We start from the raw sequence: 19,769 nt of genomic DNA on the forward strand, positions 1-19,769 counted from the left end.
GTAATGCTATTGTTGGTTTCAAGATATGGACATATGTACATTATAAACAGTGTCAATAACCGCTTAAAAGTCAATATGCCTATGTGTATCCTGACTAAGTGAAGTGTAAATTGTGCATTGTTTACATACTTCTGGAGGATGTTTATATCCGTGTATCCTATTGATACGAATCATGACCAAGATTCATAGGAGTGACGGGAAATTGATAAATGCAATAAAGATATTTTAGCCAAACTGAGTACCTCAATACATCAATTGACATTTATGAAGAAGACACAATAAAAAATAGTCTCTCTTGACTTTGCTCTTCCAAGTTGCTCAATTCCAAACGTCCATTTAGTGCAAAACCGATTCTGTTCAAATCATTTTAACTGGCCTGGCCACAAATTAGAGCTAAGTATGTAATATATCTGTTCTGGTGAAAAAAAATCACTTAAGTGATGGGAACAATTGTTTCCATTCAACACAGTTCCACGGATATATATGTATATAATCTATGGAATACTTCTACAATGAAATATTAAAAACAATTCCATATTTTTCGGCTCATGTCTCAGTGTATTAGCAAATTCATAACATAATCGATAGTATTTCACCCAGCTTTAAATCATACAAGATCAAAACACGAAAACAAGTAACAATCCTAAAATGTGGGATTTAAATTTCAATGTTCAAAATCTATATTCAGTATGGATCATGAACTTTCTCAGTAGATCAAGTCAACTGTCAATTCTTTCTAGTTTGTAATCGATATCAACTAAATAGCCTAAACCAATAAGCATTTTTAATTTGTGTTCTAATATTAGAAAAGTCTAGACAAATTAAATATTGATTAGTAATCGATGGACTGACTGTAAAGGAGCACTGAAAGTTATCTCGCTCATTGGCACCGGTCCTTTGCGTGCCTTCAAAGTGATCTTTACAAATGCAGTCCAATCCGTGATCATAGTAACATATTTCTAGTCAATCAACCAGAAATGTCCAAGGCCAGTTCTTTTATGATCGCCTTCAGCTTTGTCATAAATTAATATGAGGGCAATAAGGTCTGAAAACTATATGCAAATATCGCCTGAAAGAACAAGGCATCAGTTTATTCTCAAGATAGAAGTATATGAATTCCACACTTTCTGACAGGCAGAAATGTAATTTAATCTATACTATCTAAATACTTTATCATGGCCTATGATGACCCAGAGATGCAAAGGTAATTGCGTTAACTCCTTAAACTGAACACCAGAGGAATATATAGTGTTTATGACTCATCAATTGGAGCAAACTTGGATTCAAGTGTATGTTATTTTTGAGATAAATCTGTCAGCCTTCCTTTATTCTTGTGTGGTTACCATCCTTAGAGAACTCTATTATCTGGAGCAACACAAGCTCGACTGTTCACAAATACGAGGGAATAATTTGGATCACAATAGTTTCTAGAATCTTTATCAAGTATGAGATAAATGTTTATGATTCTAACAGATGTCGGCCTCACAGCATCGCAAATTGACTAAAGTTGGGAATATAAATCACTCTACCCCAACTTCGTTATCTAGATATTTAGCGCATCTCGGGGTAATTGAATTCTATCCATGAGCGGTTTCAAATACGCAGGGACAGTCAAGGCGTTAAGCCGTAGGTTTTCACGCACATGTAACACATTTTCGAGGATTTGGAAATATCATTATTTATCAGGTATTAACAGATTTTTCCGTCTCACTTTGAGTTTCGAAATGTTTGTGCTTGTCACATGGCATTTATTTCACTTTATTAGTATTTTGACATAGTTGTTGCTGACAGTCTGTGTGAATGTTTAGTAAGCCTAATGTGGTCATTTGTAACATTGCAAAGTCAGGCTAGTGAAATTCACCATTTACCAAGTCAAAAATAGACTGAAATCAAATTTTTAAGCGAAAATGAGTTCTGAAACCAGTTGCATTTCGTTCAGTCCTCAGTAATAGGGTCAGTAGTTTGTTGAACCTGTGTTAATCCTGACAGATTGCCTTCCAGTGAAGATCCAGCTTATTCTTGAAAATATTTGCTGATGGGGCTAATACTACTTGTTCGGGTAAGGCGATACAGTCGTTGAATACGCGATGGGAAAAACTGGACCTCACTTTAAGTTTATTAGGTCGTGGTTCGTGAACCTTCTTGCTATGACCTCGGAGATTAGTATTGCTGGAAAGAGCAAAAATATAAGACATATTAACATCCAAATCATAATGAAAGATTCGAAATGCCAGTGTAAGGTCACCCCGTGTCCTACGACACGATAAGGGGAAACGTTTTAGGTGTTTTAAGCGCTCATCGTAAGGGAGGTTAGAAAGACCCTTCACTAACTTTGTTCTCACACGCTGAACACGCCCAGACGAGTTAGTATCCTTTATCAGGCATGGACAAGCTGCTTGGATACATTGCTAAAAGTGTGGTCTTACACAAGTGGGGTATAAAATTCGGAACATTGCTCGGCGAAGTGACCATAACGCATGAAAAACTTTGACAGCAGCTGCGTTGCAATGCGTAGTTGTTTTCAAGTCATAACTTATTATTACTCCTAAGTCTCTATGTTCTTGAACGCGTGGAAGAGATGTACCATCAATAGTATAATTGTAACTATTACCGTGTCCAATGTGCATCAGCACACTCTTCCTAGAATTGATTTCTAAGCCTCAACCTCGAACCCACTCAACTAATTTATCTAAGTCAGCTTGGGTATCCAAATGATCAGCCTCACTTCTTATTGTTCTCTAGATTTTCACATCATCCGCAAACAATAATGTTGACGACTTAAGCGAAAGCGGTAATTCATTAACGTAGAGAAGGAAAAGTAGAGGGCCTAAAATGGTGCCTTGTGGTACATCACTTTTAACCGGCTTCCATTCGGACAGCGTTTCATTGACCCTCACTTTCTGTCTCCGATCACACAAGAAGTTTCCTATCCATTCCTGTACGGCACCTATTATTCCGATCCCCGAGAGCTTCTGCATAAGACCTAAGTGTGAAACCTTGTCAAATGCCTTGCTGAAATCTATGTACCGACCAAACAACCAATAGTCGGTTGGAACAACGGACTGACGAACCCAAAATTTATTCGATTAGACCGGACCACGTTCCTCTGTATAGCCCACAACGCGGTTTTGAGATACTCGTATTATATGATATCAAAACACAAACTCTGTGTTCAATATAAACAGTTCTAATTTAGAAAACAGAACAAATTATATCAAAAGTACATTTTCCTCAAACGGTACAGCCTGTGCTATACAGTCAGAAGTTTCTCTAACGCAAAGTAACGCACTAAACAATGAAGGAAACGGTTAGTACCAAAGGGTTCGATACCTGAGAATCAATAAAAATATTCCCAACAAGATGGGATCGAATATCTATCCGCAGGGACTCCAGCAATCCTCCCAAGCAGACAATCAAAACGTTAACAGTCACAAACTGAACCACGCCATGACCTTGAGGTAACAGAAGATAAGTCTTTAATCAAAATCACATAATAAAGGCTCAAACAAGGAAGACTGAAGAATAAAAAATGTGATTAAACGAGATCTGAACGAAGATTAAAATACACAACAGGGAGAAGCAACAAATAAGTGACAATACTGTTCAGCAAAGAAGCTGTAGAGGGATTTTCGCCGTTCTCTTTCCGTTACAATCCATGAATATCATATCGATAGACAGACCGTTATCTGGGGCTGCTGTCCAATCCTCTCTCGCAATAAGTTAGCCAAGCATGAACGCTTGTTACGAAACCCATGCTGCTCGGGAGTCAACAGGTTGTGTGAATCTATGGCAACTAATACAATTCAGGAACTACTACAAGGATGATTGTGAGTCATGTTGTATGATTTTATGACATATTCTTGATCTTCCAATCTTATACAGAACCTGGATTGGTAGTTTACGAAATCAGACCTTAAATGTCACATATTAAAATTCTCACGATTTTCGATCCATTGTCAGAACTGATTTACGCCTATGACTGAATGTGCTGTGAAACGTCACAAACAGGTATTTGAACCTGGGTAGTTCCTTCTCAGACTACCCATAACCATTACATTCACGCAGAAAGTGAACTGCTGAAGGATATGAGATTTAAATACTTGTTTACGGTGTTTCATTGCACGTATGGTCGTAAACGTAGACCCGAAGGTCTGTCAGTGAATCAAGAACCGTGAGAATTTTAGTATGTGACATTTAAGGTCTAAGTTTGTAAACCCCCAATCCAGGTTCCGTATAAGATTGGAAGATCAAGAATATGTCACAAAATCATACATGACTCACAATCATCCTTGTAGTAGTTCACGAATGGTTTGTGACCCATGGACCAGGAGATTGTCGTCAGAATATGAAAATGGCGACTGGTTGTTCATGGTTGACTGTGGAAAGCATTATGAAGTGGATATAAGCACTTGTGAGTGCGATTGTAGAATATTTGTTACGTGCCGATATCCTTGCCGCCATATGCTACTGGCATATGTGAAAAGACGAACTCTTACAAGTTAAGCATAAGCAATTAAGAAACATAAATTGTATTGCCCATGAACTTCTTGAGCATTGCAGTAGATGGAAGTTAAATAATACGCACAACTTACAAAATAACACAACGGTCATTACTCAGACGGAGTGAAGAATATATACGGACTCGACGACGCTAAAGAATGTACAGAAAACACATTCAGAAATATGGTGAACGATTCGCGATGCAAGTCGAGAGAAAAGTCAACCACCTTTACTTTGGAATTAGCAATAACTGGACAAGACGGCAATTTCTCAAACGCTCATCACTAATGCGGTTCGCAATCTAACAAAGTGCGAAGACGTTTGCGACAAAAGGTTCTTTGCTGTTTTATTTTTGACTTCACTATATATACAACTTGTAAACTTATTTTTCTGCTTCAGTAGTAGCGATGAATCAATAAACTTTTGAACAATTTTAATTTCCTTCTTCATACTTTCATGGGGAGTTATACCAATAATGTCAACAGGTAACTGTTTGTGAGGATTATAAACAAATAAGTATTCGCTTTATCAGTACTGTATATCACTGAATAAAAATCAGACCTTTGTGTCTTTATTTATGATCTATACAATTCATCTGTAATGTAAAATAGTAACCCAGTTATTAGGAGGTTTCTTTATTTTCATTAGAAATGTCTTGTTGTGGTATACCAGTTGATGAACAAGTAGGACTAGTCGTAGTCGTAGAAGTGCCAATGTTGTTGCTGAACGTTGTAGCCGATGAAGCTGTGTTAGTGTTCTCCATATTCAAAATAAGTCTATGAAGAGTGGTCGCTTCCCGAGCCTTAGTAAATTCTAAACAAAAAGTCCTCACTTCGATTAAGATATCCTGAAAAGTAAGAATACAAAGTAAGTATACCGAAAGCCAAGTATTTGTGAATCAAATGTAAATCCAGTTACACTGTTGCGACTGGCTTAGAAATTCAACAAAACTTTTTTCAACGTAAAGAGACTGACTTAATTTGATGTCTACAAAACTAACGATGACAATCCACGGATATAATGAGACCTATATTGTTTTAAATTCTGATAAACAGTCTAATGTTATTTAGATATATGACCATTTTTACATTAAAAGCCGCTCAATGAATTGTGTTAGTCGCCTAGAACCCAGTTTGTAAACGTAGTTTGATTCGAATTTATCAGATATAGTGTAATTAGCTCACAGTTTACCTTTTTGATGTGTGACAGTATTAGGTCCCGTGAATTTTTCGAAACACCAACAAATACGACAAATCATCTCAGAACTTTCATTTTATTCCATCTTGAATTAAGCTACTAAATACGATTGATTTAAGGTATTTGACCGTGCGGCATCATAGGGTCGACAACATGAAACCAACAGCTTGGCATAAAAATTTTTGTTAACATAAGATAATTAGCTTTTTCCTTTCATTTCTTGACGTGAAACCGAATGCTGTAGACTAACTACTCACAACCAATGTTTTAATTTTAATCCCACAACCAATATTTCACACAATGTGAAATGTATTTGTCATAAGTATACATGTAAGTAAAAAATAAAGACAAATCGATGGGATAAGAATGATTTTAGGAAACTGGATAATCAAGTTTAGTGATACAGTAGTTTTAGAACATTCACGGATAAAATGCATAATCCAAACCTCTTAACGTAAGTCACTTAGTACCATAACCTCAGACATACTGTCGTTTACATATAAGTAGATATTGATGAAGACTCGATTACTTCTCAGTATCATGTAACATTAGAACCAGCACAAAATATCCGTTTGTCTGAAAAAACAATCCAATTCCTTTATCGCATAAAACATCAGTCACTAATGAACACCGAAATATCACCTTCATTACTTTCCATTAAATAAATATGAATATTTGACATAACTGAATTTAATTCGATTTTATTATAAATTAACAACAATTAGAAAACAAACAGAAACTTTACCTGATTATGAATATCCAATATGTTATTCCTGATAAGTGATTGTAGTAGTACACATACTAAACGAACATGTCTCATTTGATAAAATTTGTCATTTACTGAATAACAAAATGCTAAACAATTCGATATATAATCTTGTATAAACTCTGTAGGTAATGTAATTTTTGTAGATAGTCGATTTACCACTTCAATTGACTGTACAGTAACTTCCATTTTTAGCAGAGCATTTAAGTACCTTTATTTATTTTCAATAGAAAAATTACAATAATTATTTGCAATCAAAATAAAGAGGTTTATGTTCTGCCCAAATTTAATCAGTCAAGAAACAGAAAAAAAGATTCACAAAACAAATAGTAACATTAACAGAGAACAGTTAAAATGAGTGATAGTGATCTATAGATATTGATATTGTATTATTATCCCAACAAAGTTATATTACCAGGTATATGTTCACAGGGTTTCCCAACAAACGTATAAAGACGAAAAAACTGATACGGAATACACAAGACATTACTTACATAATCACTTAGTTGAGTTGAAAGGATAAGGAAAAGTGCGTCGTGAACACAGTTCACATGTCTTTCAATTGCATAACTTCTAGATGACGAACAATAACTAAACTGTATATTTAACAATTACACTATAATAAGCATCGAAAAGATGGAAAGCTACAACCATATCAGTGAGTTATGACTTAGTGTGTTCAGATAGTTGACAGGGTAGCTTTATGGTAATCTCCAGATGTGCGAATGTCTTCAAGCAGATATTTAAGCAACGCAAAAGCAAAAGTAAGGGTAGAAAGAAATTATTTAGAAAAGTTTTAGTTATTCAGTGTATGATACTATATCAAGTCCTGAAGAGAGGCTAAACATATCAAATAAGCTGATGGTTTCGCATGATGTATCATCACTCTTCACCAATACCCCCCCATTGGAAGAAACGATAGGCATCATTACAAAACATTTATAACTTATATCCATACCATAAATATAGCTCAAACAGTTGTCACGACTATGTTCTAAGAATGTCTAGTTCAAATTAAACAATAAATTATACTGTCAAGTAGATGAAGTGATGATGGGCAATCCTTTGACACCTGTTCTTGCCAACATATATGTTGCGAATTCGGAAAGAACAAAATTACTTACTGTCAACAACAAGAATGCGCACTGTGCAAGGTACATCGACGATACTTTTGTTTTATGCAACGACGTAAATTACGCAAACAAAATACTTGAATTTTTTTAAGAAAATTCATACTAATATTAGACTTGAAGTTGAAGATTAAATAAATAGTGCGTTCCGTTTCCTCGACTTAGATATTTCCAGAAGAAATGACGGAACTTTTCAAAAGCATGTACGTTGAGAAGCAATCTAGAGTGAGCAACACCTAAACTCTAACAGCTTAGACCCTATTGAATATAAATATGGGTTGGTGAGAACGTCTTACCACACAGCCAAAAAGTCACACTCACCAAAAAACTCGAGAGGGAGTATACAATAAAAACATTGTCTGTAAGAGGATGGATACCTTCAATCAAATTATAATTAACTATAGAACTGATTACCGAAGTAAGATGGACGAATATACACCTACTAAGAATGATTTTATTTGACCGTCACTGAAAGGTGATCGAATAACGGATAAAGATAATCAAGGACTAAAAGCAGCCTTAAAAATGACATTCCTCACAGCGAAATTGACTCCACTAAACAGCAAACTATGTTAAATAATGCAAAAAAAATGACAAATATCCATCATGTGTTACTTCAAACTGAATAAAATCATTCATATGTGCATGCAAAAGCCCGTATATCAGAAGGATAGGAAGACGGGTTTCTACTCGTTTTAATCAGTATGTTCCAAAGAATCTGTGAGTTCGGGTAGAAGGTTGCTTACGGTGACTAATAGCACGCCAACCACTAGGCATGGGGTACAATGTGGATTTAATGAATTATTAATAAACAATCTAATTCTACACTTTCGAAATTTGCAGGTCATAGAAATTAGAAGATTTATATCTGATCTTTATATTTCAAAAGAGTCAGTCTTTTAACCTCCAACTGTCATAGTAATACTTTGACCCTTTTCTCAACTAATTGTAATCATAATCTAGTGAGTTGACCTTACACGTCTAGTTTTCCTTTCTAAACTTAAAATAAAAACATATCAACCAATAAAAATTATCTTGACATTCCAGAAGTATTATGTTAGGTTATGGAAAGATGCCAGTTTTAAGACTTTCACTCTAAAGTCCTTTCACATTAAACACAAATTACTCACTATTGATTGACAATCCAGTTTTATTATTATGTCATCAACTGGAAATAATTAAACATATTAGCCTGTATGTAAGCTGAAGGGAGTTTGGTCAGTTTTAATTCTCAGCACAAAGAGTAAATACAAGCCACTATATATTTAACTGTTGAATTAAGTTCCTTGAACAAAAAAGTCAAGAAAATATAGGCTAAGGAAATTGCCAAAAAAAACAACAGTTCTTGTGATCATAAGACATTTTCCCCAATTAACACACTAATTAACAACGGACTATGAAGAGAAGGATATCAAAATAGAATTATAAGAATTACGAACATAAAAATCGAATAAGAAACACTAAACAAATAGGGGAATTACAATTGAACACACACGCACAAACAAACAAATCATAAAGGACTTACTCATCTCGTTTCGGTGATGTAATCAACAATTGTAAAACTTCAATAGCGATAACTGGGTTACGGTTAACGAAATTCGGTACCTTTAAAGATTCAATGGTTTTATGGCTCAGTGGAAAAATAACGAAGAACAGGCAACAATATTAAAATCATATGATTATAAAACTATTCATTAAATCAATGAAGTTTGTACGCTAAGACTTCAAGAGCATCCCTACCAGCCGTACCCGTCCTACAGAATTAAAGATACAGAACGCAATACAATTACATCTAGTAAAGTTGAATGGTGGCTAACAATAAAATTCAGGATGGGAATTTTATCCTATTTGAAACTAGTCAACTGGATGAGGCCTACATCTCATTGTTGATATTCACAACGAGACTCAAACGCAATAAATGATCCTTAAAACAACGTGCTGTCTATTTAGTGATTTTTATAAAATCCACTCAGAATGCGTTAGGGATGCTAGATCTCAAGAAATCACTTGATAAATATCTTATTTTTGCAATTTTATTTTGGAAATTTGAATTTCCCGTTTCCGCACCAAAAGCGCCCATTTTTACCTTCAGATTGTATTTCTCACTTGAAAGGACTTTAAATGTCATTGGTTCGTTTCCTCTTCTAATACGTTATTTTATGACGGTTCTCAAGGACTTTTTAATACTGTATATATACACACTTGAGTTGCGTGCTTGGTTCGTTTGTGCTTATGACTGCTTGTGGAATATATTTTCCCTCAGCTGAACCTGGTTGTTATATCCGAGTGGAGATTAAATTACAGGTAACTCCCGAGGACTATTAATGGACTAATATTCTATAAATATTCTTATTGTATAATTATTCAACAATTACATTACGTATATTTATATTCCTCTTATTATAAGCTTTATTTTGACCTATAATTTATTATTATACGATTTACGGTTCTTAATCTATGCTCAGTCTATTATTCACTGTCCCCCTCGTGCACAGCCACTTTTTGGCTTATTTGTGTACACATGTTATTTTCTAATTTATGGTGCGTTGTGGTCTGTCTGGTTGATATATAAACCGAGTATGTTTGAAATAAACGATCTGCTCTGATTCGAAGCTGGTATTGTGTTCTGGACTCAAGTGGAAGGGCTCGGAGGACATAGGACCAGTAAGGACGCTAGACTGCCCGCACCGGTTGAACGTCATTGGTTGACCTAGTGTAAAGATCCGTATAAGTCGTATCCGGATTGGTCGATAGGTCGCGTGGTAGCAAAACAAGACATCCAAGGTCATAACACTGGTCTTCTCCGCCCAGTTAGCAGGGCTGGGAGGCGATTTCAAAGTAAATATACATGTTGCTCATTTTATTTTAATAAAAAAGTTTACCTAGCAAAATATTTTTTATTGTTTAGATATCAAATATCAATAATGAATAGATAATGGTTATACATGGTAGTAAAGACATAAGGAGTAGGGAAAAATGAATCAGTATAATACATATAAAATATATGAAGTACGTCCAACTATTATTATATTTGTCAAATTGAATTATTCATTTATCCCTATCGATAAATATGCTTATTCAGACTAATGTGCAAACGTAACAAATCTTAGGAATAAATTTCTTTGTCGCAGTTACCGTTAACAGTTAAGTAAACGCAGTTGTCATACTTCATTTGTGCAAATTATGGATGTTACTTGATTATTTAGAACAGTCAAAATAGTGAAATTCGGAATAACAACAGAGTAATAGTTGAAAGTCAACAGATTAAACCATTAAATATTTTAACCTGAGAAACTCGAACTGTGATAAACAAGAGTATGCTCTCTATTGGGCATTTGAAAACTAAGTTAAATATACAATCAATCAACTCTAGGTAGTAGAAAATATAGATTAGTATGATAAACTTACAATCTCTGGAGTGATACCAACATTATAAATAACATCTGGATTATCCTTAATTGCTTGAACAACAGTTTGTTGCTGCGACTGGGTTAAAGTGGATGTCATGGCTGCGGAAACCAAATGACGAAGCTAATGTTAAAAGACAAGAAACATAGTTTACGAAGATTATAAAATACAAATATCAGAAATACATATATTTGATATTAACCGCTTGATAAAGTACAGTTTACAATGAAGCAGACTAATTTCGATAGGATCACTATTTTATGAAGTTACAAGTGTGTAGGCCGTTAGTTTTGTGTCATTGAAATGACTGATCCCATGTGACCAATAATATTATGTGAATCCAGTATATATATCATGGATCATTACATGGAAATATTCGAAATGTGTAAAAGGGTATAATCTGAAACTGACGTCTATTAATCATCAATAAATCACACAGAAACTATACAGAGTATAGTATTTAGTCAAGTAAACAGTCCTTCAGTATGAGGAGTATTATTAGACGCCTGAGAAATGACTACGATCAACAGTTATATGTTCTACTACAATCGCTATCGTAAATGTTTTGCAGTAAAATGCTCTACTACAAAAGCGGGTTTTTAACCTGAGCAGAAAAGAAATTTTAACCACTATATATATATATATATATATATATATATATATATATATATATATATATCCTAAACTTTGAAACCCAACCATCTTTGTGTGAACGCATACGTAATAAAATTCATGTATACTACTACGTTAAGCAACTGAATTTAGTAGGTTATGAAGCCAATCGTGAGAACAATCAGAAGTTACTGTTTCAGACTCATTCATATAAAGAATGATTTCCTTTATCTAAGTCTGAATTTTTGCGATCTACATAACAATCTGTAAACCAATATCCCAAATTATATCTAACTATCAATCACAAATGGGATCAGCGCTTTAGAAATTATAGTCCAACTTCTGATTTTACACATATCACTGCTATCACAGAGGACTCATCCAATTATCTTTAGAAGTCTTAGATTTCATTATAACTTGTCACCAGTGAACTCAAATGTAAGTACTGAAATAAATGCATCTGAGAATTTTAGTGATTCACAAGGTCTACTACCTTATTCTAATATCACCAAAAAAACTTGGTAAATCAAATCCCGGAAAAAGCCCTGAAAGTCTGAGAAAAATCTGTGTGAAAGTTATTCTATGAAAACTGGTGAAAGCACCGTTTTGGCAGATTACCCAAATTATTATACTTGAATGAAAAGTACTCATATACATTTAACAAAAATCAATCCATTAACTAATTGGCAAAAAATGCTAAGTTGCATAAAAATATTAACTAAAAATTCACCTCAACTGTTATATCAACAAGTTCCATACTGTTATTCCAATGGAAATCGTGCTCAACAATGTCTGGATTAAGCCAAATAAGTTCTTCTGACCAGCCATAAGTGGGTTTAGACTTCTTGATAGATCTTTTCTCTGAAGGACTAAAGTTGGAAACTGTACGACTGATGGATTCATTTTCTTCATCTAAACTGTATAAAATCTGATTAATTCCTTGGGGACATGGTAACAAAGGTGGGGAAATACGAAGAAACTCTGGGAAGACATTATTGCGACCTATTAACAGTTCACTACGTAACAAAAGAGAATCTAAACATTGACGTTGTAATTCAGATGTACCACATGAATCATCTGTGTTATGCAGGTGAAATGATGGCCTACAATAAAAATATAACATGAAATTCAGAGAATTCTTCTCAGTTAATTTATTACTAAGTTATACATTTATGTATATAGTGACGGCAATAACAGAAGTACAGGCCAAGTTATTTTTATGTAATTTCTGTTATCAGGTTATTGTTGAGCTGGCATCTAAAATACATTCACTGGTTAAAAGAAATATAAAACATTACATCATTATGAAGTCTGAGTTTGTAAATATCACCCAAATTACCACAGAAGTGAGTTTTTTCAAGTTTCAAAAGGGGGATTTGGAATACTAGAGCAAATAAACTTACTCAAAAGAACGTGGAATATCTTCATCAGGAACAATACAAACCATTCCAGAGTCAGCGAACTTCGAAACACGGCCAGATGATTTCAGTGAATTGGCTACTGGGACCAGATCCCAATCAAGCTACATTGAATGACAAGGAATAAAATAGAGATATAATGTTTTTCTAAATAACTTCCATTAAAAAATAGACAGCAAAACAGATACATATTCACACTCACTCTAATGTCAGTCGAAGGATACGGTAAATCAAATATCTGTGCTGGAGTATACTTTAGAAACTGTTCGTAAAAAGGATAAATTTTGAAGCATATTAATAAAACACACTGCCACATACATCATGGATTTGATCGGGTTGACGAAGAATTGTATGAAACATTGAAATTGCAGATCGCGGCAACTTGCAATGCACTTCATCCTGCTAGAATTTTGTACACAATTAAGGAATAGATATGCGAAACAAACTAACCATAAATGAAATTAAAAACTCTGTGAATGGATTGTTATTGATGGAAGAGTTATCTGATTTCCACAAGTCCCACAATAAATAAACAGCTGCAAAATGAATTATTGCATCATGAAGGAAGTCATTTTGAAGGAGAAACATCTAAAAAGAGCAAACAATTAATACTTAAAGTATATTAACTAACTAAAACACGGCATAGTTTATATCGGTCTGATTTAGCGAATTGCTGTTGCGCTGCACTACTAATACCTTGTAGTGTTTGACGAGAAATCCGATCGGGATGAAGAAAGCTATCAAAGCAAGGAAAAGAAACAATACTTTAAATGTTTTTATCAATTGTTGTTATTCTCATTTTCCGAAAATAAAGATTTGCTCTAGTAGGGACAACGAAATATGTACTACATGAAGTGATGCGATGACATTTGAAAGGATGAGTTCGATAAGAAATCTGTTGATTGCATGGAGAAAAGGATAAAGTTTTCTGAAGGAAAAATGATACCTTAGAGTTTGTCACAATATTTAAGTAGGTAAGAAAAGAGAATAACCGAACAGAAATTAGTAAATTTCGTTCCGTGACATTCAACAATGGGTAGAGCAGCTTGGTGTCACATGGTGTTTTAAAAAAATGTTTAGGGTTATGTGGCGCAAAAATGAATACCAAAACATCACGAATAACTTTTGATTGATATAGCTGGGTTTCGCTGTTTATAATGTACTAAAGACTATGCTTGCAATAATATTAATCCCTTGTCGATGGCTAAACCTCTTGGTGAATCAAACAAATCTCAGACAAAACCGCATATGTAAGTTATTAAACTCTACAACATCATACAAAGGGAAAAAAGACAGAAACAAGGAAACATGGGGACAAAGCAGGACATTTGTTGCAAATGGAAGATAAACAAGTAGAAGGATGACCACAAACTAGTGAAGGATAAAGAAGAAATATCGATCTAGTTCACATTCGACGTCCGTCAGTAAAAAAAAATAAGTGTACGTTTCAATTCCATTAATTCTGCTTTATGCTTGTGAAACACTCTTCGAGTTAAGGATGCTAAGGAAACGTAATGCAAATAAAAATGAAACCTCTCGTCAATTAACTATTCAGACATCTATGCTGAATCTTTTTGTCGACATTATAACTTTGTTTTACTACGGAAAATATAAATGGTAGTCTAAAAACATGAGTTTATTTGACCAGAAGCAGCATCCAAATCTAAGCCCCCAAATGCCCTGGTATGGCCGAGAGTGGGTGGGCCCTCCCTCCTTCCCTCTCGAAATGCTCTCACACGGCCACGCGTATACAGCCTCTGCCAGCGAAGTCCTACTCATCGCCTTCTCGTGGCGGGAGTGTTGTTTACGAAATTGAGAGGACGAAAAGCGAATGTCCGGTGCTTTAACCGGATTCCAAACCAATGGTGCATATGGGCTCCAGTATCCTGAAGGAACAAATGGCGTATGAACCAATCGTTGGTCACCAGCTGCCATGGGACTGCATCTCCTCTCACGACGCTCCACTGCCTTGTGGATCAGACCTTTAGGTCGATGGCTCCGGGTGTGGCCTCCTAAGAAAACCACCTGCTTCGGTCTGGGCACCTGGGCAGTATCTCAGCCCTCACACAAGTCGAATGATTTATGTGGCGCATATGTATTTGGTGCCTCCTTGTACCAATGTTTATGTGTTTAAATAAATAAATAAATGATAAATCCAATTCTAAAAGTTTAAGCTATTGATTTACACAAATGCAAGACTTACTTTGATAATGAAATCACGTCCTTGTTGCTGATTGACATTCAAAAATATTCCATTCAATAACCGGGTCTAATTTTTCTTTAAAATAAAGTAAAATTCTTAACGTCGAAACAAGAAACAGAGACAAGCATCACTTACATCACATATTTCATACGATGCAGTGCAGAAAGATACAATTAGGTCCTTTTTATGTGACATTACTTTATTTGGGTACGTTCTTAAGTTCTGAATCCACGAACTAATCTTTGGACAACCCCTACTGGTCATTACAGAGTGGAAGAAGGCTAAGAACAGCCAAATAAATACAAACCCACATTGTTCATCAAGACAAACAACCAGTGAATAACGTTTATTTACCTACTTTCCAAACAGTGATCTGGAGATAATTACCAGTCACACAGTAACTACCAGAAGTTATGAGACCCTTTAACCAATGTGTAGAGTTTTCACCCTCCTAGATGTTAATATATTCGTGAAATTGAATGCAGTGCTCATTAGACTGTAACTCAAGCATTCTACACAAACACCCATATCCTGTCCAGAAAATAGTGAACTGCTGTTGTGAATTGAGATTAGATTCGGTATTTTCTGATTACAAACTAGTGGAAGGTTTTTTCAATACACGACAGGATATATACGAACTGAGTAGGTTGTACGACTCATACAAATAACGCTTCAACAACCATCCCATAACTGATTGGAAAACAGAAAAGTTTTGTAAGGAAAGGTGTATTGATGAAAACCGAAGAAAATTAGATTACATCCAGGTTTATTCAATTATGTATCGACTAGTTAATGATTATTTACCATAAAGTTTATTAAACTGAGTAGTCATCACTTCTCACAAAATCACAGTGGTCCGGAATACAATAAAGACAAATTAAAACCAACTGACTAATATCATACTGAATATATGATTTTAAAATTGATTTATTTCTGTGATAGTTGGAGACTCATCACCCCCAAGAGCTATTAGAAAACGTTGGTTTCTGGGATTTTAAAGCGGTCGTATAGTGAGACTGGGTTAACTAAACTTGTTTATTTTATCGAAGGACTAGATAAGACCTAGTTATAGTTCTGAAGTAACTGAACAATATCTTAGCATTCGACAGGTGCTATTTGATCACAGGTATCTTAGGAATATTGCTTGCATTTGCTGGAATCACCTGGTAAGTAATAGTGAGATTGGACGCACAGTATTGGGGAATGATGATAAATCAGTTGATGAGGTTGTGAATCTTCATCGACTGAAATGGTTGAGCCACGTGTTACGTATGCCTGAACGCCGATTACCACGATGTGAAATGCTAACCTGTGTTGATGATGGTTGGAAGAAAGTTAGGGGCGACCAAACCAAAACGTGGCATCAGTCCTTGAAGTCACTAACTTCTGGTCTGAGCCATGTTGGTGGTTGGAGTCCACACGACTATCGTAACCAATGGTTGGAGACTCTGAGTGACATTGCTCAGAATCGACCAAACTGGCGTAGGTTTGCACACTCGTTGTTTTCCCTTAAACCGTGAGATTAAAATTGCTTTATACCTTTCTTTCTACAAACTAATTCTTTCTTCCTTTATTATATCCTTATACGCAATCTTTCTTTTATATATTGCTACCATTGAGTTAACTGCTTCTATGAATTCGGTGTTCACCTTGTTGTGCTAATGAAGTGTGGCAACTTGGACTGATGCATGTTTCTGGTCCTACGATGTAGATGACTGACTAGCATCTGTCATGTCCTTATTTTACTTGTCATCCAGAACAAAAAACCAATAAGAACACTTTTAAAGAGTTCATAAAAGCAAAACTATTTGCTTTTTATCTGCTTACTTACTTTCCCATTGAAGCATTAAGTAAAGCTCTGTCTAAACACGTTTTCACAGCCACATTTATCCATACATTCAGTATCAGTGGTAACAGGAAAGATTAGGTATTGAAGGTGTAATTCGAGACAATATGAATTGGTGAAATGAAGACAAAAAATTTACGAACTCGTCTGAAAGAAGACAAAGAATAGACACACTTGTACCTTTGCAAATGACTTCGAGCCGTGTCATTGAAAGACCCTAACGATTGGTTACGATTATCACGTGGACCTCAACCAGGCAGTTTAAACCCATTAACATGGTTCAGTCCGATTATTAGTGACTTCATGGACTGATGTCATGTTCTGGTTTGGCCGCACCCTGCTTCCTCCCAGCCTACTCCTACACCAGAAAACACCGACTGTCGAAGTAGGCAGTGTTCGGGGATACGTATTAACGGCACTTGTTTTATTTGGTCAGTCTGAGGTAATTTGCTCAAAAAAATTTTTTTAAAAGTGCAACAGCATTTATAATCTCTTGCAGTGCATGTCATCGTAAAGGTTACCAAAGCATAAGTTATTTAATTTAGGATGTACAATAATCTATTACCTCCTTCAGTGGATATTTTCGAAGGTTGACGTGAGCCAGGAGAACCACTGCTGTTACTTAAAAGATAACATAAATCAGGTACACATAAACGGAGTACTACAACCGAAGGAACTCGATAATTTGCGATCAGTATGACCTACCTTGACCTTGTAGCACCGAACGACCTTGAAGGGTTAAAAATAAGGAAAGACACTCCACATGGTACAAATGGTTCAAATAGTTATGAACGGAATAAGAGAAGCTTTCACTTAACAGGCTTTCGTGTCTATCAGCAGTGGATCATCGATACTTTCAGGCAGAAACCTAGATATATTAACGATAAAAGAGGAAAAAGAAATTGATGAATCATAGTAAGATACTATCCTTAGTCCTTAAGAATATGTCAAGTTTTCTCTTAAAGGACTCCTAGGATGCCGCTTGGGATAGCTCAACCGTCAGTGAATTTCAGTATTTGACAACTCTTAAGGAGTAAAAGTTGTATCTACAATACTTTGTGCTGTGTTGTATCTGTAGGTGTCTAAGGGGGTGCCTAGAAGTTTTTAGGATGCTGTAAGTCATTAGAAAGTCACCTTTGTGACTCTTGTACTTTAGTGAGTAAAGGTTCAATGATTGGAGGCGCTCTTCATCAGAATTGAATTTGAGACCTCGAACTGATTTCGTTACTCGCCGTTGGATACGTTCCACAGTGTCCTTATCCTTTTGGAGTGAGGGAGGAAACACTATGTTTCCATACTCTAAATAGGGTCGAATTAAAATGTTGAAGATTATTTGAAGTGTTCTTCCGTCTAACCGGCTGGAAATGCTCTTCAACGTTACCAGTGCAAGGTTTACTCAAAAATCTTTTTCGTCGCAGTTAGCGTAAGATTTCAACTCTTAGGGTACCACCACCCTAGATCTTTTTCAACATGGGATACCTCCGAAGAGGAGTTGCCTAAGTTTTATTCATAGTCTGCAACATGTATCTAATGGATTACTCTACACTTCGAAGTGTTAAAGGTTAGTCCGTTGTTGTTCGCCCAACTTTGAAATCGAGTTTGATACACCTAAAGTGCCACTTTATCCTCCTGGTTGCATACTTCCTTCCAGAGTTTCTCATCATCAGCAAAAAGCAATAAATCTGACGATAGCCGCCATGGGGGGCCGTTCATATTAATCAAGAAAGGAAGAGGTCCTAGTACTGAGCCCTAGTGGATCCCACCAAGACACTCCGTAGACTGAAAGTGAAGTTAGCTCTGACCTTAAAATGCTGATTCTAAGATATGAAATGAACCAACCAATTAAAGGTGATTTGATACCTAATCGTTTGAGCTTATTGACAAAACATATATTATTAACCCTATCAAAAGATTTTGAAAAATCAAGATATGTGACGTCAACCTCCCTCTTGCGGTCAAGGACGGTTGTCCATCTGCCCACCACGACCGGCAGGTTGGTTGTACAAGAATGACCTTTCCTGTAATCGTGCTGTTGGGGTGAAAAGAATTTTGTGGACAGTTATTTTTCGTGTAGACCGTTGGATATCAGGGGACCCCATGATTTTTAAGGGTGTTGAGAGAAGTGCTACCTGTAGGTAGCTTGAAGGTTCTTTGCGTTGACCTCCTTCAAAAATCGGTGTGATGTTGGAACATCACGCTAATCGGTGTCGCCAAGGATGAAGCTGAATCTCTCAGTATAGAAGAGCGGACCATATCAGGACCCGAAGTGTCTTTTTTAGGTGCTGCAGTTTCCGGTACACCAAATCAGCGCTCAGGTTCACTTTAAAGAGTCTTGTTGAGTGTCAGGTGAGGCTCTCATCAATATGGTTAGTATGAGTCGTCTGAAATGTTCAAATGTACTGTTCTGTCAGAGGGTCGGCGGCATCACCGTAGTTGTTGGTTGAGCCGTTAGTACCTAGCAGTTGGGAAACACCGGTTCTGGCTCGCCGAAGAGAGGCTGCATGGCGTAATATGATTCTTGGATTGAAGACAGATTTATTGATAAGCTTTATCTGATACTGAAGCCTGTCTTCTCTTAGTGCCGTTTTGCATATATTCCTTGCTTGTTTGAATCGCCTATATGCTCTGTTGTTACAAGTTCATAAGTATTTCTTCCAGTAGTGCCTTTATAAGCTTAGCAAACGAAGAG

At 35.8% G+C, this 19,769-nt stretch overlaps 1 protein-coding gene across 2 annotated transcripts; it reads right to left on the minus strand.

Annotated features, from left to right (window-relative positions):
• Positions 1 to 3,139: 3,139 nt before the first annotated feature.
• On the minus strand, positions 3,140 to 17,835 carry MSH4_2 (MutS protein msh4; the record flags this gene model as incomplete). 2 transcript variants are annotated; one of them, XM_051216339.1, is made up of 12 exons in its annotated part: positions 17,646 to 17,835; positions 15,235 to 15,309; positions 13,663 to 13,768; positions 13,482 to 13,619; positions 13,350 to 13,433; positions 13,234 to 13,293; positions 13,017 to 13,135; positions 12,344 to 12,716; positions 11,002 to 11,124; positions 9,119 to 9,198; positions 6,443 to 6,674; positions 5,123 to 5,347 (listed from the first exon to the last, which is right to left on the minus strand). In XM_051216339.1, exons 2-12 carry the CDS (start codon positions 15,270 to 15,272, stop codon positions 5,123 to 5,125), a joined length of 1,578 nt encoding a protein of 525 aa, XP_051066917.1. In that variant the 5' UTR covers positions 15,273 to 15,309; positions 17,646 to 17,835. The 2 variants fall into 2 exon arrangements, with proteins under 2 accessions (XP_051066916.1, XP_051066917.1); XM_051216338.1 differs by adding an exon at positions 3,140 to 3,288 and having other exon boundaries at positions 3,331 to 5,347; positions 13,234 to 13,433; positions 15,235 to 17,835.
• Between the last annotated feature and the right edge of the window lie 1,934 nt (positions 17,836 to 19,769).

This window comes from Schistosoma haematobium, chromosome 4 (assembly GCF_000699445.3).
Source record: "Schistosoma haematobium chromosome 4, whole genome shotgun sequence".
Classification (NCBI taxonomy): domain Eukaryota; kingdom Metazoa; phylum Platyhelminthes; class Trematoda; order Strigeidida; family Schistosomatidae; genus Schistosoma; species Schistosoma haematobium.